The following is a 21,350-nucleotide window of genomic DNA, read 5'->3' on the forward strand; positions in this document are numbered from 1 at the left end:
ATGTTTTCCCTAGATCCCTTTTTATCACTGACATAGAAGTTTTTCTTGTTGCCCTTGATGTCCCTGGCCAGATTTAGCTCTATCAGGGCTTTGGCTTTCCTAACCTGATCCCTGGTTGCTCGGATAATAAAGGAAGAACCCCACCACCACCTGCATGCCACTTACATGACTCACGGCTGTCAACTGGACACGGATCCGTAGCAGCCAGCCTTCTGGAACCTTGCGTTTAGTCCAGAACTGTAGTCCCAGAAAAGCCGAAGTGGTCACACTCCTGCAGAGGACTCCTGCCCACCAGGGGGTTCCTCTGCCCCCTCACCTGTTTGGACAGCAGAACACGCAGCTGTAAACCTGATGAGGGACGTCCTGCCACAACGGCGGGGTGTCTCCAGGCTGGAAAAACGCACCCGAGCCGCTGCCGCCAGCAGCCGGACGGCTCTCCCCAGGCACGGCCGGGGGGACGCTGCCGCCCAAGGCCCGGTGACGGCACCGGGAGGCGTTTCTGCTGTGTGCAGCAAAACCTTCTGCGTCTCCGTCGCCAGATCGTCGCCCGCGTGATCCCGCACCCAAGGCGGGTGACGGCCGTGCCTTGTGGCGGTCAAAGCCAGAGTGACACGGCAACTGGGCTGCAGGACAAACACCTGAAATGCCTGAAGGGAAGCAAAACCAACAGCTACACCGAAGCCCCAACGGACTCTGACCTCAGCTGCGTTCCACCAGCACGAAATAACGAACTGCCAACAACGAACACGCAGAGAAACTGAGGCAGTGGCAAACGCAGAGGGGTTACTTTGGCCATGGTGCCAATCCCGGAGTATCCGGGCACGGATTTACACACTCACCTCGCACAGCTGCTGCCGCCCCGCTCAGAGCTCCACCTCGGAAAGCTGACGTGCAGAGCGTGCGAAGGCAAAGTCGTGCAGTTCCACAACATCCATCGTATTTAAACAGTCGGCACCAGCTTCACATCTCGGCACTTCCAGGCTCTGCACCACGTCAGCGTAACGTACCGACTCCTCTTCTCCTGAGCAAGACAAGCATTCTCCAAAATAACGTACGAACACGCCGTCAGCTTTCCTCCTCCAGCACTCGCAGGCTGAACGCTCTTCTACCCAGCAATTAAAACACCAAACACACGTGTTTGTATTAAAAATTATATATTGTGTCAAATAAAACGATAATCTGTGTACAAATTCATACATGACAAAAATAAAACTCTTTTTGAATAACACTGTGTAAAAAAGTGCTTGCTGCTGTTCTGCTGTAATAATCCACTAAGCAAGAGGCAGGCAAAGGCGTGAGCAAACGCTGGAATTGCATCCAAGGGATCACGGGAGGCACAGGCCCGTCACCGAACGGCGCAAACAGCCCCACACAGCCTCCGTGCTGCTCACAGGTGACCTCTGCACATTATCCAAAACGGGGGGCACTGGAAGCTGACTAGTGCTTCATGTTAACTCACTGTATCAAGAAAAGCACGTGGAAAAAAGCACCCTCAGGCCCCTGTTCAGCATTTCCAGAAGGCTGGTCTGAAATAATTTTTACGATGACACAATCGGCAACTGCTTTTAGAGCAACTTCTCAGCCGTTGTCCCCTCCTCCTCCTCAAACTTCTCGCTAGATGGTTTTCCTAGGATTTTTGTCTGAGTTATAGACAGCATTTAATCCAACAACGAATGAACAGGAGGGCTAAACCAGTCCCTGCTGGAAAGAGGCACACGACTGCTCACACAGTTCACGCCAAAGATGTCTGAAATTCTAAACAATTTGGATTATTCTCAGCCTTTCTCAAACAACGCACGTGTGGCTATTACCAGTGCAGCGTAACACTGGGGGCACTGGGAGGAAGTGAGAAACAGAAACCAATTTAAACATTTAGCTCAGCCACAAACAAAAACATAAAGCCCCTCCAAATTTCTCGTTACAAGTTTTTTTAAATCTTACACAAAGAAAATACGCTTAAAACCAACAGGCACAGAATTTCCAGTCATATCTTAAGCAATAAGGAGTTTAGCAGGAAAAACAGCTTAACTTTCTAAATTCACTATCCTGACTTCTTGTACTAAGCCTTTTACACAGGAATTTTCAGTTTTGACTGCACTGTGGCATGCGGCACACTGGGGCTGACACCACAGATCTGGTATCTGACCAGTACGATGAACAGCTGCTGACACAGATGACGGGTGAACGGAAGCTGCACTACGCTGAACGACTCCAGGCACTTGGCTCTCTGAGCAACTCGTTTTAACCATGTCTGCGTTACCTACCCATGATCTGTTCTGTCACCTACGAAACTAAATCGAGAGGAACACCAGACGTTCCTCTCTCTGCTGGATTCAAATTCTACAGCTGATGCACAAGTCAATCAGCTCCACAGCAGAGGATCTCTGCGTGCGGAGCGTGTGCTGCAGAAGCACTTCATTAACCAAATCATTCCTCACTGTACCTGCGCTGCCGGCACGCGTCGGGTCAAGGAAGTGGTATCTGTCAGGATGCCACTGTGCCCAGCAAACAACTTCCTTCCACCGCACCGGCAATTCTGCTTCTACGACTGCACTGGGAGACTCTTAGCAGTATGTGGGACTTGAATTCTGGGCCCAGATACCTCAGCCTCAGTCACTCTCTACAAAAGTGGCGACCACAGAACAATTTGAAATGACTACGCTGGAGACGTCTACCTAACGAAGATACTGGCTCCTTTAAGACAAGAACAGAAAACTGAGTGTAAATAAATAAGCCAGCGCACCACTACAGCCACGATTTTCAACAAACCAGTCAGAAACCTCAAAGCTGTAGTTTCTACAGCATCATTGCGTTGCACATGCTGTGGCAACACAGCAACTGCTGCACGCAGAGGGAAAACACTCCGTGTTCATGCACTGTTGCCACGTTCTAACTGCCACAGGAACCACAACTTGCTTTTTCTGACTTGTTTAGAATCCCACCTACAACACTGCTGTTCAACTGGTAATTTGGATAAACTTGTACATGTATTCCACGTTACTTTTGCTGGAAAAACCCCATTCCATGAGGACACAAGAACTCTGGCACAGCTCTGTTCAGTGACACCTATACACAGCCACGGCTGCCGGTCGTGACGCACGCTTTGTAAACTGTTCAGCACAACCTCGACAAACCGCCTCTCGCTCCGGAGAGCAGTAAAATTCTCTTGTGCAAACAACTAGGAAAAAATTAATTAAGTTAGGCTGGGTAGAAACTCAACAATATTTTACACAATTCAGCTTTCACAAACATCCAAAAGTGCAGGGACATAAACCTGCCAGCATTCGTAACCAACGACATACAAGCAACGTTTGCTGGATCCAGTAAAAAAATGACAACAAACAGAAGTACAGCGGTTACTGCGTCTCAAGTTAAATATCCAAAACGAAGAGAATATCGTTCTAAACAAAAACGATTGGCAAAAAGTATGTGTTCCCTCAGAGAAGCCCCATCCGCTTGAAAACACACTGTGGAAACGTTGTCACCAAACGGCTTTGGTCACAAATGGCTGTTCCCAGGTTTTATTTTATTTTGCAGAGCAATTCTCTCTGCTCAGGTGACTGAATCCTTCTTCCTTCTGAACGGTGACTTCAGTCTCTTCCACACGCTGCTTTTAGGCTTGGATTTTTTTTCCATTGCCATCACAGCTTCTTTTTCTTTCCTGCGGATTTCCCGCACCAGAGCGTGGAACACGTCATCGATGTAGTAGCGGTACGCAGCCGACGTTTCAAAAAAAGGGCAGTTGAACTCTCGTGCAAGAGCAGAGCCTTCTTCTTTGGAGACCTGGAAAAAAGTTCATGCTTGTCAAGAAAGCCAGAACCAGAAAGTTTATTTCCCTGCCCATGGCAGGGGTTTGGAACTGGATGATCTTTGAGGTCCCTTCCAACCCAAACCACTCTATGATTCTGTGATTCTATTTTTTTACCATTTCTTGTTCTGCTTGCTCTGCAACTGGGCACGCACCCTCCCGGTTCCACCGCAGCTCAGGTCCCCCAACCTCTAAATCTTTCTCTACAAACCTGTTTTTCTTTCTTTTTCACCCATCACTTCTCCAGCAATGCAATCGTCTGTAAGAGACTCTCTGGACGTTCATGAAACAACAAAGTCCTTTGAAAGAATATTCCTTTCTTGGAGCTTAATCCAGAGGTTGCCTAACATGAGCAGTCCTCAGCCCTAACACGAGCATTTGTCAGTTTGATAAGCTAAGGGTACTTCCTTCTCCTGGGCAAAATCTGTGATGTTTGGCACACTACTTCCCAGAACCAAGCAAAATCTTTCAAAAAACACAACCAAAACAACAAAAAAAACCCACCCGTCTTGCCAAGGCCATGGAAAAACAACATCCACTCCTCACCCTATACTCTTAGCACGGGTGTTCTACCACAGCTACCATAATCTTGCTGCAACGCACACTGAAAATTCATCTGATTCCAGATAAATAACAGCACCTCCTGAACTTGTTTTTCAAAACGTTTGCTTTGAGTGAAGCTCTGCTTCCAGCTGTTTTCCTACAGACGGCAGTTACTGCTTTCTTGAGCTGAAAGTGATTTTCCTTCCTGCCCATTCTTATCCGAATTCTCCATTATTACACATCCATTAGTGCATTTGTACCTGCCATTTGTGCCACTACCTGCAGGTGGTTTACGGAACACTACATCTCTATCAACAGTATCTCCTTTCAGAAATGAAAAAAAAACAACTCAAGAGCAGCTGAAACCCAAAGCATCAGCTTGAAAACTTTACTTTTGTGACTGCTGTACACGTGTGGTTTTCAACACGCTCCAGCTTAAACAAATACTTCTCTACTGTTCAATTTCTTATATATAAACGCGCAAAAACATAAGAAAAGGAATCTAACCTCCTGTATTACTGCATTTAACAACGTGCAACCGAGGGTTACCTGCCGCAGCTGTGTCAGATCGGATTTATTTCCCACCAGCACCACTGGAGTGTCGTCGGTGCGTCGAACGCGATAGATGAGCTGCTTGAACTCACGGACTTCATGGAAACTGCGCCGGTCTGTGATGGAATAACAGATGATAAATCCCTCGCCAGCCCTCATGTACTGGTCTCTCATGGCCGTAAACTCTGCCTAGAAACAGACAATTACATTTCAATTGCACAAATACAACGACTTTCTAAGTTTGCTCAGAAAGGGAAACACAATATGCATTCCGAAACCAGCCGCATAGGAACTCTGTGAACACGCTGGTCATCTATCTTCTAGTCCCATCACACGTAGGACGAGATATTACATAAGTTTTGGAGTAACAAGGAGTTTCCCTCGCAACAGAGATCATACCAACATGTCATTTATCAGCCAGTATGTGTTGCTTGCTGGCCATGAACACCGGTGCAGGGGAGAAAGCCTTGCATGAAAGCAGAGTATCGTCTGAGCTGCCTAAACACAGAGAGTACCATGCAGATGCTATAAGCAACATGATGCTTAGGAGAAGCCAGAGGGCTCAGAAAATAATTTGGAAGAAAATACAGGCATACTTTTACAGGTTTTCTGTCTCTACACCTGACCATTACAGACTTCTTAACATCCTCCGAATTCACTTCTTACCTGTCCTGCTGTGTCCAAGATATCCAGGTTGGCTGGTTCGTCGTCGATGCGTATTCGTATTTTATAAGCGTCCTCTGGGAGTCCACAGCACGGCGGAAGGAACAAGGTTGGAACACAATTGCAACACTCGTTAGCCATCGATTCACAAAGAGAACGTTGCCCTAGAAGAACCTAACCTGCTGATATTGCTATACGATATCAGCCCGTTCTTCGTTTAACAACCAGCTCAATTTTTAATTGTGTGATTCTGTAACCTCCCAACTGTTTGCTAAAATCATGCTGTTGTACATGCTATTTCTGAGGGACATATGACTACATCCTGTAAATTCAATTTGGACACCCTGGTGGAAAGCACAGAGTGAGAGCGTTACATGTTTCCCAAAGCCAGAAAATACTTGTGATCAAGAGAAGAACTGGCCACCCCAACAGCCATTTTAAAAGCAAGATAACAAATACTCTGTCCCTCAAAGTCAGCACTCCAACACTCCACCTTCAACAAGGAGCTGGTGGTTTTTCCCACTTTTCCTTTGGCAGTCTAACCGTTGGTTAAGGTTTCTCTCAGAGCTGCTGCAAAGTTATGCAACAACGTAGTAAGTTGTTACACACTTTCATCCCTCCCAATTTCTAAAACACGGAGCAGAATTGGGCCTGACAAATTAACAGCAGAGAGCTGATCTGCAGCACAGAGACTAGATTTTTTGAATAGACAACTAATAATAATTCATCAGCAGTTCTTCACATGTCTGCCCACGTACAAACACACACAGACAGCGGATGGCCTAAATATACGTGATAGGAAAACCGTTAAACATCTAAAACTCAGGATACATATCCCAGTCCTCACAGCAGCCTCAGAATTCTTAATACCTTCAAATTGATAATTTAAGGGATTTGAGTCCGCAACTTACAGCCACATTCACAGCTCTCTAAACGGAGCACTTTAAAGCAACGGACTCTGCAACGGCTCAACCTGCTCAGAGAAGGAGCGAACGGCAAAGAGATTTTCCTTACCGATCGTGGGGTCGTGATCCTCCGGGAAGCGGTGACTGATGAACTGCATGGTCATGGCTGGAAGCAAAAACCAGGGACACAATCGCACAAGTCTTCAGCGCTCCGTGCGCAGCGCGCCCGCTGTTTCGCTACCGGCTGAAACACCCCCCGCCCCCCAACCGCGCCCGGCGCCCGGCTCGGGAGACACGCGGCACCGACACGGGTCGCGAAGGCACCGACGGAACCGCGCCCTCAGCCCCGCTCCGGGGCACAGCCGCAGCCGCGAACGGCGGAGAACGACGACAGGCGGCGGGGGGCGGAGCGGCGCCCGGAACCGGGCGGGTTCGCTCGCGGAACGCCCCACCCGCAGCGGCCCGCCGGGCCCTCCGCGCTGCCCCGCGCCGCACCGGGGAACGCGTGGCCGCGCCCCGGGCGGCGGACGGGCCCGCGGCGGTACGCACCGCTCTTGCCGACACCGCCGGCGCCCAGCATCACCAGCTTGTACTCGCGGGGCTGCCCCGCGCCGCCGCCGCCGCTCGGGCGGGCTCCGGAGTCCATCTCCGCAGCGTCGAGGGAGCCGCCGCCGCCGAGAAGGAGAAAAGCGCGTGAGCGCGGGCCGCCGCCCGCCCCGCCCCGTCAGGCTCCCCCGCGCCGCATCGCGCCGGCGGCCGCGCTGAGGAGGCAGCGACACCAAAATGGCGGCAGCTCCGCCGCCGCCCGCGCCCGCCCGGCCACGCCCCCGCCGCGCCGCGAGGGGCGGGGCTCGGGCCGCGGCCTGCGCATGCGCAGTGCCAGCCCCGCCCGCCGCCGCGCGCAGCTACCGCGGGAAAAACCGCCTTCCCGCCATCGCGGCCTCCCCCAAGAAAGCGGCACCGAGCGGAACGTTTGTACATTTATTCACGGTGGAAGTACGGCTCTAGCTCTTTACAACGCGTAGGAAAGTCAGTGCGCGCACACCTGAGCCGCGAGGCCGTTCGCGCGCGGCGCCGACGCGCCCCCCCTCCCAGCGAACTTCTCCCGCAAAGCGAGCGGCAGTGCCGGGCAGCGCTGCGCCGGGCAGAGCTCCGTCCGCAACAGCCCGCCCCGCAGCCCGTGCCCACGAACAGCCCCGCAGCCCGTGCCCAGGTGCCGCTGCCACGCCCCAGGGCAAGAGCCGGGCCCGGGCGCTGCGGCAGCCCGGCGGCCAGCGGCCTCGTCTTTGTTAGACCATGGTGAAACGGAAGGGATAGAACCGCGGGAGCGAGGAAAGAGATGGGTTCATCCCATCTCATGAGAGCTCATGAGAAGGGCTGCCGCCCCAACTGCGGCATGGGAACGCATCCAGGGGCGACTGACCAAGTCCACCTGGGGAGCAGCGGCAGGACGAACCCATCCAAAAAACCCAGCAGCCCCCGCCCCGACAGCTGGCTAGAAGGAGAAGTTGCGGGGTTAGTAAAACCACATTTCAAAGAAAAAACGGTGCAGAGTGGCAGGAGATGCTTAAAGTAAAAACAAATCCAGCGTTTTAAGGAAACGTGATCCTCAAGTTTTTCACAACTACTGCATATTCCTTTCCTCTGTTGGAAGCCCAGACATTGCACAGCCAGGGTCACCATGAGCTCAACGGGGCTGCACGGGCTGAGAGCAGGAACGCTCGTAACATACGAACACCAGGTGCAGAGTGACGTCAGCATGACTGACTCTTTCAGTCATGAGTCTCATTTTTAAGTTCTCCTGGAAAAATGGGAAACGCAGACCAACAGGCTTCCCCAGTTCCTCTGTACAGTACTTCCCCCACTGTATAAGGGACTAGCCCTGCCAGAATAGTATTTCAAATAGGTTTTTGTTTGACAAATTCACTGCAGAAAGAAGGATTTTAAAAATAATGGAGCCCTTTCAATGGGAAGTACTGAAACTTTAGCTTCTGCAAATGTAAAAACGATGCGTATTTGCAAACTGCCTTCTGTAATATACATGCATTATTGCTAGAGGGAAAAAAAAAGATGAATGAAAAAACTCTTCTGCAGCTTTTATGGTGCCATCCAGAATGGCATCTGCTGTTTAGCTCGCTGTTGTGAGGAAGGGTACTGGTATCCCAAACTCCATCCCTGTGAAAAAGTACTTGCGTTTTTATGGCCACCATGTTCCTCCTCTTCATCTGATGAATCTCCAGCATACGCCACTAATCCAAAGCCCTTTTCTGCAGTTTTCATCTTCTTAGCGCGATGATCTGGGAGGGGAAAAAAGAACAATCCCCCCAGCCCCCAAGAAGGAAAAAATCAAAATAAAAAGAGATAAAATGCATCAAATGAGTTAATAATAATAAAAAAACACGTTAATTGTAAATCGTTAGTTGGACACCATTTTGAGGTCACAAGGCCAATGGTCATCCAAGGTCGAAGGCCACCCGAAACAGCACCAGCAACAGCACATGTGATCCATCAGAACCATGTAAGAGAACAGAAAAAGAAGAAAGAAACACACAAAAAAGTTAAAGTTAGCAAACGGGTCTAAGTGATGGCAATTTCACCGTTAAAAGAGATAAATACGTCAAGAAAAGTAGAAATTTTGCTCAAAAGAAAGCTAAGAGAAGAGCAATCTCTGGGACCAGTACTGCAGAAAAACTAAGGTTAACCAGGCTAACATGATGCACCCACAGGCCTGAAGGGCACTGAACTACCCGCAGAGGTAAAATGACACGTTTGACCAAGTTGCAAACACTTGAGGTGTGCCAGCCCTACGGCAGGATGCAATCTGGCAGCACTGCTGTTGTCTGCAGACACAACTCCTCTCTGTAAAGGCACACCTGAACCGTAACTCCCACCAGTAACTCCCACCAGTACTCCTCGGAGCCCCTAGAGACAGCTGTCCGCAGTGTAAAGCCACACGGTATCTGTGTTACCAAACAGTCCTGAGATTCTGCGCCTCAGCTGAGTGATGGGTCAAACCCACCTGTCTTTAGTCCTTCCCTTCGTTACACTCTCCTCATGCACAGGTCTTTAATAAAGTTCTAAGAGAAGCACCACGTGTGTAATCACAGCGAACACAAGTGATTTTAGAGCAGTGCAACAACAATGGGGCGTCGAGAACAGCCACAAACCATCCATTTAAACACGGTAAGAACAGCACAAACTCATCTGGGAAAGGAAACCTGACTTCCAGTGTATTTGATGCGCTGCACTCACCATGGTTGCCTGGTAAAGACCCCGCACCATTTCTTTCTTCGGATTCCGATTTCATCCCAGTGACAGGAAAAGCTGGCGGAGGCATCAACTGCCTATTTAAACCAATGCAAGCCCTTATTTTTTCTTTTTTAAAACAAGCAAAGAGTCAAAAGTAATAGAAAACAAATTCATAACTGAGTCCTTGACCTGAGGAGTTTAACTGCCTGAGTAATCTAGTGGCCTTCCACAATGGAGTGACTCCAGCAGCAGACAAGGGAAGAGCAACTGATCTCACCGACCTGGATTTCTGTACGGCCCCCAGTATGATCCCCCCCAGCATTCTCACCTCTAAATCAGATAGAAACGGATTTGATGGATAGACTATCAGATGAGTAAGGAATCGGCTGGATAGCTGCATCCAAACAGTTGCAGTCAACAGCTCAATGTCAAAGTGGAAACCAGTACCAAGTGGTGTCTCTCTAGGGTCTGTACTGAGACCAGTACTGTTTAACTTCGCCAGTGGCACAGACAGTGGGATCAAGTGCACCCTCAGCACGGCTGCAGGTGACACCAAGCTGAGCGGTGCAGCCTGTACACCGCAGGGAAGGGATGCCATCCAGAGGGATCTTGACGGGCTTGAGAGGTGGGCCCATGGGAACCTCATGGGACTGAGAGCAGCCCTGCGGAGAACTTGAGGGTACTAGTGGATAAAAAGCTGAACACGAGCCAGCAACAGGCGCTGGCAGCCCAGAGAGCCAACCGTGCCCTGGGCTGCACCCAGAGCAGCGTGGGCAGCAGGGCGAGGGAGGGGATTCTGCCCCTCTGCTCTGCTCTCCTGAGACCCCCCTGCAGTGCTGCCTTCAGCTCTGGGGGCCCCAGCACAAGACATGGGCCTGTTGGAACAGGTCCAGAGGAGGCCACAAAAATTATCTGACGGCTGGAACATCTCTCCTACAAAGACAGGCTGAGAGGGTTGGGGTTGCTCAGCATGGAGAAGAGAAGGCTCCAGGGAGACCTTACTACAGCCTTTTTATAAGCCCCTTTCAGGTACTGAAAAAGAGAGACTTTTTACCAAGGCCCGTAGTGACAGGACAAGGGGAAATGGTTTTAAACTAAAAGAGGGCAGATTTAGATTAGATTTAAGGAAGAAATTATTTTCTGAATGGTGATGAGACACTGGGCTTCCAGAGAAGTTACGGATGCCCCATCCCTGGAAGTGCTGAAGGTCAGGTTGGAGAGGGATTTGAGCAACCTGACCTAGTAGACGTCCCTCCCTGTGGCAGAGGGGGTGGACTGGATGATCTTTAAAGCTCCCTTCCAACCCAAACCATGCTATGAAATGAAGTGCAAGCTCCACAGTTTTGTGGCTCAATGCACTGGAGTCCATAAGGAAGAGCAGTGATCCCTGATGCTGAATGTGATCCCAAATAGCTATGCTGAATTTAGGACTACGTACAAGACGGAGAACATAGGAAAGCTTTACCAACACCCTTGATGAATTTCATAGTGGCCAGAAAACAAAAGGGACTATCAAGTTAATCTTTCCCTGAAACTTCAGGATGCAAAATTTCAAGTTTATAACTTTTTCAGATTTTTTTTTTTTAAATTGGAATAGTTTAAAATGTAAGTGCCAACCTATTTTGCAAGGATATCCTGTTATCTCAAGAAGCTGACAAAATACCAGACTCAGACAACATAAGAGCATACAGACTTAGAGGGGTAGAAATTAAAACTATTTTAATTACATAGCATGAAAAGGTAACGCTTGCATCCCTTCTCCTTAAAAAAAAAAAGCCCATAAAAAAAACACCCGCAACAAACAACCCACAAGTCACAGAAGAGAACATGAAACACAGATCAACTCTGAAATAAGCTTTCTATCCGAATCAGAAGAGACCTGAACGTAATTCCTCCATCACTCACCTGTCCCTCTCTCTCTCCTTTCCTGAGGAACTTGCTGGCTTCGATCCGGCTCCATCGATTTCACTCTGACTGGAGAAGCCTGTACCTAAATTAGTCATATGAATGGGTCCATGCTATGAGCAGAAAAACACACGGCATTAGCAAATCTACAACTACAACATAAGCTACAGCTCCTTAATGATAACGACAGGAAACCCAACTTTTCAGAGCATATTGCCAACTAGCAGAAGAAACCACTAATTGCCATTGCTAAACCAAATGCCTTCTCCTACAAAGACTGAGGGTAACATAGTTAAGAAACATGCCTGAGCACCAATATGGAAGACATCTCGTCAGTTACTCCACCTTTTCAGTAGTTCAGGACAGTAAAGATAGCTGCTTAGTTCACAGATGGACTTACTGCCTCCTCAGTCAGCTCAGTGTGAATACTGTCTGGGCCTCATGCCACAGAAAACCCGACTCGAGATACTAATATTAGGTCTAACGTACAGGCAGTTCCTCATTGTCTCTAGGCAAAGCTTTTACTAAGGGTTTCTGCCTGTGAGCAGGGCTGGATCATCAGAGAAGCATTTGCAGAAACTCCCTTTTCTCACATACAAGTCTGAGGAACTCAAAATTCTATTGATTAAAATCAATTGTTTAACATTCGCTATCTAAAAAAAAATAAAATCAATCTCTTAAAACTAGGCTTCTTGAAATCCTCTCAAGTGCAACCTGCAAGAAAGGTAAATGGGAAAATCTGGAAGTTATTACTACGCTTCCCTCCCGCCCACAAACAAATCCACCCGAAAGACCCACAAAAAAGCGCCAAAAACGCCAAAGAACCTCCCTTTAAACTAACCAGCAACACGCTGTTGTCATCTCTTTGACCTGGACGCACGGCTCTTCCTCATGAGAGAGTGAGGGTGCAGAAAGCAAGTGCCCCCGGCGCGGGCACGCGCCAGCGCGAGAGCAGTGCCTCACTCAAAGCCAGCAAAGCGTGCTCTCCGCGTCGGGCACCACCTGCTGCCAGCGGGCTCGCCTGGCTGCTGCCAAATGAACCGTGCTAACAACCTCTCCCCAGTCGAGCTCCCTTTCAGTGAATGAAGTAAAATTGCCGATTTTATTCCACCTGATATCCCAGCAGTCCTGACTCTCTCTCATCCGGTAGCTCCTCAGTGAAGCGTCTCTTTTGACCTTGGGGATGGGGCTGGACTTGGGGCTGCGTGGCAGTCGGCATGGTTGTTTTTACGGGGGCAGCAGGAAGAAAAGGACCGCTGAGTGGACTCTGGCATGCAGAAGTTGGAAACAAAACACAAGAAAATTTGGTAATACCCATCTAAAGCATTAATTCAATGTAGAGTTTCATACGCAGGAGCAGAACACAGAACTAGTTTCTCTTCACAGCACCTAAAAGGAAATTCACAACTTAAAGATAAACCAGGTACTTCATGTACAGAACGCTCCCACCTCAAACCCGTCACTATCTGTAACTCAAACCCACTGCACCTACATAGCTGCGTCCCAGCCTGCGATAACGCTTTTTATAAACGAGCCACTGCCCCCTGCAAACATCCTTTATGCTCACAGGTGGCGACGACATGAGACATGCAGTACCAAGCAGCCATACCAACAATTCAGTTGCTTAGACAGAAGCAGCAGCAAAGCAGTGAAAAAAAAAAAAAACAAACACAAAATGCCCTGAAGAAGAATTCTCCTTCTGGAACTACTTTAAGTGTTCTATTATTAGCAAAGAAACAGCTTAGCAAGGTGACAACTACGGGGCAGATAACCTGTGGCAGTACCTGGCCAGTGCTGGCTGGAGGCTGCACTTGAGATATCGGATACTGCGTTGGCACAGGCGGAACTCCTGTGGGCAGTGTTGTTAAGACTCCAGGTGCCAACGGCACCGCAGGCGGTACCATGCCTGGTACACCATACGGTGGCTGGACTGGCTGCTGAGGAGGGGGAACAACAGGATAACCAGACTGATAGCCGTTGGAAGGGTAATACGATGGCTGGGAAGGGACGCTGTTCATAGCGGCAGGCTGCGTGAAGCCTGGTGAGAGAAAGAGGAGAAAAGGATCATCTTCAATTCAGAGTCACAAAAACATCAAATTTCATTACCAAATGTAAAAGGAGCTGGGCTCCTTTTCAGCTGACTTAAAGACTTCCCCAGGTAAAAACCCCACAGAGCTGACTGTGAGTCCAGCTCCGCTGAATGCCACTCCGAAGATTTTCCCATTGCCCACATTTACCTGCTAAGGGTACTGCGGTGGTTATCTGATTGACAAATCGGGAGTACTCTGCATGAACCTGCCAAGAATTTTCAAAGATTAGACAATAAACATGTATTTACTCTGTTGATCTTTTGCAGGCAGAAGGCATCTTACCGTGCATCCCCAGGAAACCGTACGGGGACTTGGACTACAGAGCACACTATGCACAATGGCAGCAAGAATCCAAACATAAGAACTGGAAACAAAAACCCACTGACCAAAACCACCACCAAAATCCCGCTAAACGTCCCACCAATCCTGCTGGTCTCTGACAGATTTGTGTAAAATACAGGGTAATCCTTCACAGGAAACAGAGTGGCAAACCAGTTACTTCACCGGAGACAAAATGCTCCAAGTCAAAGCGTCTAAAAGCTTCCACAGCTTTTTCAAAAGAGACTTTGCAGCCCCTACTCCATTAGCCACACTAACAGAAAGACTGTCTCACAGGATCTCACTGGTTGCATTCATAAAAGAAAAGCTGAGAAACTAATTTTCTATGCGTACCTGTGAGAGAATTTCTAAAATTTTTTAGGCACAACGATCGCTTTAGAAAGATAAGCAGACAGCGTGGCTCAGGGCAACATTTAAAGCTAACGCGAGGGAAGCCACAGTAGTCAGAAAAGAGCAGGATTCCTTTATGCTTGCCTTCAGTCGGACAAGCCCCTGCCCCAAACCCCCAGTTCTGCTCAGGAAGCATTTGCATTTTATTTCCCCCCAAAATTCCACTACTACAGCTCCATCCTGAGAAATGTTTATTCACTGCTAAAAAAAAAAAATAGACAGAAATACTTAGAAGGAAAAAGCTATTAGCAAGCCAGAACACATGGACAGTTTTGCTGAGAGCATAAAAAAAGAAAATCATTAGCCAGGCACATGCTAAAGCTACAACAGGCTCTGAAATTTCCTATTTGTAAGAGCTACTCACGGTTTGCAATAGATTCTCACACAGCTTTTTAGCAGCTGCCAAACCTTCTGGCTTTGGGTGACTGAAAACACACAAAAAAGTACCTCATGAGCACGAATGTTTCTGCCAAATTTGGGAGCTACTTCTTTCATCAGCAACCTGCTGTCAGATCTTATCCCTTGAACGAGCGGTCAGTCAGCACAATCGTGAACAAGAGCGATGAGCTATTTGTTTTCTACTCAAAATTTCAGGTTACTCTAAATACTGCAAGGAACGAGCACAGAACACGGGCTTCACTGGTCAATGTGTTTTGTGTTCTTCTCCTAAAACTCAACATCGCAATCCAAGCCCAAAAAAGAGCACGGCTGTATTGTGTTCCAAAGAAAAACAATTCCTTCTGGTTTAATACCACTTTATACCATCTCATCACGTTTGATATCTTTATCACTGTAGAGAGATCTCCATTAAAATAAAAGTCAGGTTCAAAAACTACTTCATTTGCATTAAGTCGGTCGCAGTTAACAATTCCCCACTCTGATTAAACATTAAGCTACACCCATGATTGCTCACTAGGATTTTTATTTGTTTTTCCTTAAAAGCCCCTCGTACCTGATGTAGATGTACATGGGTTCAAAGGCTTCTCTGCCCGACGCCGGTTCTATGCAACCCGAGCCTTTCCCACGAAGAAAGACTTTGGCACCCGTTTCGATCTGAATGTGTTGCAGGTAGGAGCAACCCGGCCCCTCCACCTTCTCCTTCACGTTAAACGTAGGCACAGCATGTTCCAGACCAACAAATAACTTGTCCTGAACATAATGCATCTGTAACATAACAGTAAAAGCTCATTATTTCACTCTGAGGACGAGGATGCTCATTTCAGGGAGGCCAGAAATGTTATTTCTACAACAGTCACACCAGTTGGGTGTCGGATGGCACAGTCAGCCCTTTGCTTTCTGCAAGCAGGACTGCTCTCTCCAGCCCTTTCCTTTAGGAGGCTACTATCATCCGAGTCTCACTCTTCAGACCCAGTCTGATTAGTCCTCCAGTTTCACAACACTCAAGGGGTTTTTTGTTTTGTGGGGTTTTTTCTGCTTTTGTTTGTTTGTTTAGTTTTTTTAAATAAATAGCATATTGCACATATACTCTGTAACAGCTAAATCTCGTAATCAGTGATAGTCAATGAAATTCACATAAATGATCTACTCACCCCTGACTGGAACGGAGGTTTCTGGCCAACTGCTGGAGACAACTGTGTAATAGGGGCTGGCTGGTGATAGACAGTGACCGTAGCTCCATTGAACGTTGGACTAGAACCTGTGGCTGCTTTCACTACTCCATTAGTAATTATCTCTTTAATTCGGTTGACAGCCCCTGGTGGGAACAGGGAATTCATTTCCATTTTGGCCCTTGTCAACTGCCCAAACTAACCACATCGTGAAACGCCTCGGCTGCCTTCCCACGTTCTGTGACAGCACATCTACTGGCAAAAAGATTGCACCTGACAGCAGGGCCCAGCACTGGAGTTCTGGGATCGGATCACAAAGGATGGCAACAAGCAGCAGGATTCCTCCTCCATTCCCACCTGATAAAGCTTAGGCCAATATATGCAGGTAGGAAGTTTTAGCCCAGAAACATTTACATGATGCCACATAGAATTTACATGTGCACAAACGAGCAAACTAACATGTGAAAAATTGTTTTCTGGCTGTGGAAATCAAGGCAGATACAAGTGGGCAGAGACAACTGAGGGCAAGCCCGTGAACTGATACACAGAACAAATGAACACCTGAACAGTTTATAGTTTCCCCTTTTTTTCCAGCAGGCATAGGCTTCTAATGGAAATTAAGATATTTCACCAAAAACATTCGTACTTGTATATTAAAGAGAAGCTCTACCTGCCACACACCTGTTGTAATGGGATCTCAGTGTGTTACCAGTGAGTAAACTCATACGTAAGAGCTGTGCCTGTCTAGGAAGCCTGTTCACTGCCCCACCTTCCCTGCAGTCCATCAGAAGTTGCAGTTTCATGACTAACACAGTGCACAGCACCTCAGGTAGCTCTGAGCAGACATCTCAGTATCCATGTTTAAACGCGGTCTGTTCCAACACAAAGGCAATGGCACCACAAATCCACACCGCTCACAACAAAGCCCCTCAGTGAAACCCCTTGCCCAGGAATAACAAGAGGAAAAGCAGAATGCTTTACACTTACTGTCAACCAACTCCCGTGTCTGACCCTGGACGTGAAGATACAAAGGACGATCTCTGGAAAGGAAAGGGCAAATATTCCATTAAACCCACAGGGAACACGCAATAACGGATTCTATCTGATTCCATTAGTCATCCAGACACACAAAGTCTGCCAGGAAGATTTGAAATACTCTTCAAACAAGGGAGTAAATGCATACTCATTGAATATCACAGCGCTCAGTAAGCAGAGCTGCGTGCTGAAAACTAAAAAGATTCAGAACTTACTCACAGGACGACTTATTAAAGTTACACCACTGAAAACTTTACTTTGCTCGTCCACATGGAAGGTCAAGTAGCTGAAAGCACCAAGTCTACAAAATATTGGCTCTGTCTGTAATTGGAAAGTTGCTCATTCACACAAAACACAACTCCTGACTGTACTCAGAAGCTGAGGACAGTCTGATCTGCCACGTTTGTGCTTGGTTTGGTTTTGTCTTTATTTCACTCTTGATATTTAGCAGGCAGAAAGCAGCTATGCAGTCAGTGCTACCACAGTGGTAAACACGTTCAAAACATTGGTGAGGCACTGAACCAGGTTGCCCAGAGAAGCTGTGGCTGCCCCATCCCTGGCAGTGTTCCAGGCCAGGCTGGATGGGGCTTTGGGCAACCTGGTGTAGTGGAGGGTGTCCCTGCCCATGGCAGAGGGGTTGGAACTGGATGATCTTTGAGGCCCCTTCCAACCCAAACCGTTCTGTGATTCTAGTCTATGTTTCTATGAAACACTCAATACAATTTGCTCTGGCACCCAAAGGTGGCACACTCATGAAAAAAAAACAAAAACCCCACCACTTAGCCACCCAATGAGGAAAAAAGCAGAAAGCCCCAAAAAGAAATACAAACCCGGGTCCCACTTTTGCTTTCTCTTCTGCAGTCATGAATCTCCCTCGAGTAGAGACAGCTGCACCACTCAGTCGACTTATCTACAAACAATTTAAAAAAAACAGTGACAAGTTTACCAGTAATAACCAAAGCACACACAGGAACCCAAAGTCATTTAAGCCACGCTGCTGTACAAACAGACCAGAAGTCATTAACAAAGTGCTCAGAGAGTGAACGGCGCCCGCTAAAGGACGCGGCGATGCTACCTGACCTCATCAGATGGCGTTTTATTGAGCGAACCAACAAACTACTAAACAAAGCGTCTCAGAAAACACGAGGAGGTTTGTAAAAGGAGAAATCACTGAACACAGTTTATCACAAGCTCTTTCAGCCTCACAAAGGGGCATGCCCGTGCTGCCGAGCCCAGTAAATCAGGTGTGGATCCTGAACGTACCTCATCCTGCGTCTGTCCTCTCGTCAGCAGGTTTCTGCACGTGAGCGGGACATCGTTGATTTCCACCTCTGCCACCACGAGGTCATCTTTGCTTTTACTTGTAGCGGGACCTTTTCCCAGCGCCTGCAGCTTGAAAGACAACCGTTGCAAAAGCCAGTGTTTGGGAAGCAGAGAAAAGGACATTGCAAACAAATTGACCCCAGTATTCCAGAGGTGAGTAACTTTTTCATCCTCCCCTTTCAGCTGTTGAACCCAAAAGCTTTACAAATATTAGCAGAAAGCACATTATAGCTACTACTTAATTACCGACCTCTTTGCTTGAGCACAAATAAAACACTAGTTTTACCTTCAGCACATTTTAATGTAAGCAGTAATTACTTTTTCTGTTCTATAAATGGAGAAACAGACGTAGAACTCAGCAGCAAAGCTGCTCAAACGGGAACCAAGGCATCTTACACTCGACTGGCATCTGACAGAAACCTCAGAGACTAATAAAACACGTAATTCCTACTTCTCTCAGCTCCCCTGACACTGGCAGAGAATTCAGAATTTCTTTTCAAGACTGAAACTCACCCACACTACAGCTGCACCTCCCCTCCTCCGTTTTGTAAAACAAGGACAAAATGTTTTGTGTCAGTATTTAAGTGCTAAGAAAGAAAACGCCGTGGAGTCAAACTGATTCAGAAGACATGGCAGAAGAGTTGGAATTACAACAAAGACCTTCTACCCTTTTCCATGTATATCCTTTGTTAGATATAGTAGATCCTGCTAAAAATTCTGAAATGCTTTTGGGGACATAAATGTAAAACAAGACTCTATAGAAAGAGAACCTCCCAGTGACATCCAAAAGGCATCCGTCCTCTCTCACAAATATCCCATGAAGCACGGAGCTTGCATGAAACACAAAGCTGCACGAGGCGGCTGTAGAGGGACACAGGTCCCACGCGTTGTACACACATTCTATTTCTCCGTTCCTTCCGCAAATTTTTTTTAAAAACGTACATTCATTAACCTGCAGGCTCCTCAATTTCCATTCCCTCACAATCTGAAGTGCTATCAGAGTTCACTACTCTGGACATGTAATCGCTGAACATTTCCTAACAAAAGCAACATACGCAATCAAACCCAACCCCATTTGCAAACTAATTAATTGGTGAAGTGGTTCCCAGAGCAATACCGTTTGTCACAGGATGTCAGAATGCCACCAGAGCTTACGGAAAAAAACTCAGATGGAAGAATGAGACATCACAGCATCTTTTCCAATCTTTAGTGTCTCAAACTGCCAGTCAGCGAACAGACTTCGCTTCCATCTGGTACGAGCACGGAGGCTGCCACGTGCTCTCCAACCTGAAAACTGCCCACGCTCAGGTGGATTTGAGTACCGAGAAGTAGACACCGTGCAGCAAACCACGCATAAAGCCACCTAGGAGTGCTGATAGCAAGGACCAAACACTCACTACTAAATTCCATGTACAAAAAGGCTGCGACCATCATTTTGGACACAGACGCCACAGAGAAGCGACTGCGGTGAACACGTGGCAGGGCGCATTTGCCACTCTTCTATTATCTGTGAATAAATTCAGTGACAAAATGAATACTCATTTTGATGCTGCCTCACTCTTAGGATGTAACTGTCAGTGCCACCAACACTGTGCATGTGAAAAAGAAGATACAACGCACCGTGAAAGCATATTCTTCTTGTTAAGTTCAGATTTTAACAAGTTTGGAAGGAAACCTGAAACAGCCTTCTGAGCTTGGCTCTAACACTAACAACATGCAGAAAAGCAAGAACTGCTCCTGGGACTGAAATTTGGAAACAGGCTTGAAGTTGCGCTTGTTTTAGAAGAGAAAAGTTCAGCTGGAAGGGACCTACAGCGGTCACCGAGCTCGAGTGCCTGGGCACTGCAGGGCTGACCAAGTTGCTGGGAACTCGGGACATACGAATCCTGCTGATAACTCGTTTAGGCACGAAGATAATTTGGTCTCATGTTTTAATCTAGCTGCTTTATACAGCAGATTTTACATCAGCTGTACTATTTAGAAAATACTTCAGAAAGAAGTTTATCATCTTCCTACAGATGGCTTTGGTTAAGCCTCACGGGAGAGCGCTGGGACTGACCTCACACAACTATGCCACTGTTCTCTGTACTCTGAAAAAAAAATAAAAATTAAAAAAAAAAAAAACAAACGTTTTCCGGCTGTTTTTTGTTACATCCCACTTCACCAAGCAAGCTTCCCTCGTTTCCCGTCTCCCTGAGAGCCATTCCCACAACTAAAGGTGGCGGATCTCCAGCGAACGGACGCTACGGCCGCTCCCGCCCACCGCCCCGGGCCCGGCGGTCCCACCGGGGACCCACCTTGTCCGCCGCGCTGGCCGCCGGCTTCAGCTTCCCTTTGGCCATCAGCATCGCGTTGATCTTGGCGGCCACGGCCGCGGCCGCGTCCAGCGCTCCCGACGGGGCTGCGGAGCTCTCGGAGCCCGCCACGGCGGAGCCGCCATCGCCGCCGCCGGGAAAGGGGCGCCCGGGCAGCGGCGCCGTGCCGGGGAGCAGGAAGGCGGGCGCCGGGCCGGGCTGGTCCCACTTACTGCGGCGCCTGGAAGAGACAGAGGCCTCAGTCCCGCCGCCTCCGCGCGCCGCCCCGCCGCGGCTCCGGGACCCGCCGCGCCTCGGCCCCGCCGCCCCGGGGCCCCTCTCCGCGGCCCCGCCGCCCCGCCTCACCCGCCGGCCGCCCCAGCGTCGCGCTGCGCTCCGCCACCCGCTGACATGGCTCCCGCCCGGCTCCGCCGCCTCCGCGCCAGCCGCAGCGTCATTTCCGGCCTCCGCGCCGCCTCGGAACGCCCCTTCCGGGCGCCGCCACAGGGTCGGCGCGGGCTGCGGCGGCGTCCGCCCGGCGGGGGGAGCCGGGAACCGAGAGCGGCCGGCGGGCAGCACCGGCACGGCGCAGGCGGGGGGGGACGGGCCGGAGAGCGCCACGGCGCCCCGCAGGCAGGGGCCGCACGCATGCGCAGTGTCGCCCCGGCGGGCAGCCCGGTCCTGCA

At 48.8% G+C, this 21,350-nt stretch overlaps 2 protein-coding genes and 1 non-coding gene across 5 annotated transcripts; all 3 read right to left on the bottom strand.

Annotated features, from left to right (window-relative positions):
* Window positions 1–1,166: 1,166 nt before the first annotated feature.
* RIT1 (Ras like without CAAX 1) lies at window positions 1,167–7,117 on the bottom strand. Its single transcript, XM_086628318.1, has 5 exons — window positions 7,021–7,117; window positions 6,581–6,637; window positions 5,570–5,643; window positions 4,901–5,092; window positions 1,167–3,783 (listed from the first exon to the last, which is right to left on the bottom strand). Exons 1-5 carry the CDS (start codon window positions 7,115–7,117, stop codon window positions 3,553–3,555), a joined length of 651 nt encoding a protein of 216 aa, XP_086484444.1. The 3' UTR covers window positions 1,167–3,552.
* A 722-nt stretch (window positions 7,118–7,839) lies between these two features.
* On the bottom strand, window positions 7,840–21,122 carry KHDC4 (KH domain containing 4, pre-mRNA splicing factor). Of its 3 annotated transcripts, none has more exons than XM_086628401.1 (14): window positions 21,031–21,122; window positions 20,668–20,905; window positions 18,311–18,439; window positions 17,878–17,957; window positions 17,000–17,052; window positions 15,995–16,158; window positions 15,397–15,608; window positions 14,809–14,869; window positions 13,863–13,920; window positions 13,410–13,663; window positions 12,737–12,892; window positions 11,626–11,738; window positions 9,724–9,815; window positions 7,840–8,768 (listed from the first exon to the last, which is right to left on the bottom strand). In XM_086628401.1, exons 1-14 carry the CDS (start codon window positions 21,120–21,122, stop codon window positions 8,569–8,571), a joined length of 1,902 nt encoding a protein of 633 aa, XP_086484527.1. In that variant the 3' UTR covers window positions 7,840–8,568. The 3 variants fall into 3 exon arrangements, with proteins under 3 accessions (XP_086484527.1, XP_086484528.1, XP_086484529.1); XM_086628402.1 differs by having other exon boundaries at window positions 13,398–13,663; window positions 21,031–21,077; XM_086628403.1 differs by lacking the exon at window positions 21,031–21,122 and having other exon boundaries at window positions 18,311–18,433; window positions 20,668–20,742.
* On the bottom strand, window positions 15,708–15,834 carry LOC147526646 (small Cajal body-specific RNA 4). Its single transcript, XR_015222922.1, has one exon.
* Window positions 21,123–21,350: the final 228 nt, after the last annotated feature.

Source organism: Tauraco erythrolophus, chromosome 30, assembly GCF_009769465.1.
Source record: "Tauraco erythrolophus isolate bTauEry1 chromosome 30, bTauEry1.pri, whole genome shotgun sequence".
Classification (NCBI taxonomy): domain Eukaryota; kingdom Metazoa; phylum Chordata; class Aves; order Musophagiformes; family Musophagidae; genus Tauraco; species Tauraco erythrolophus.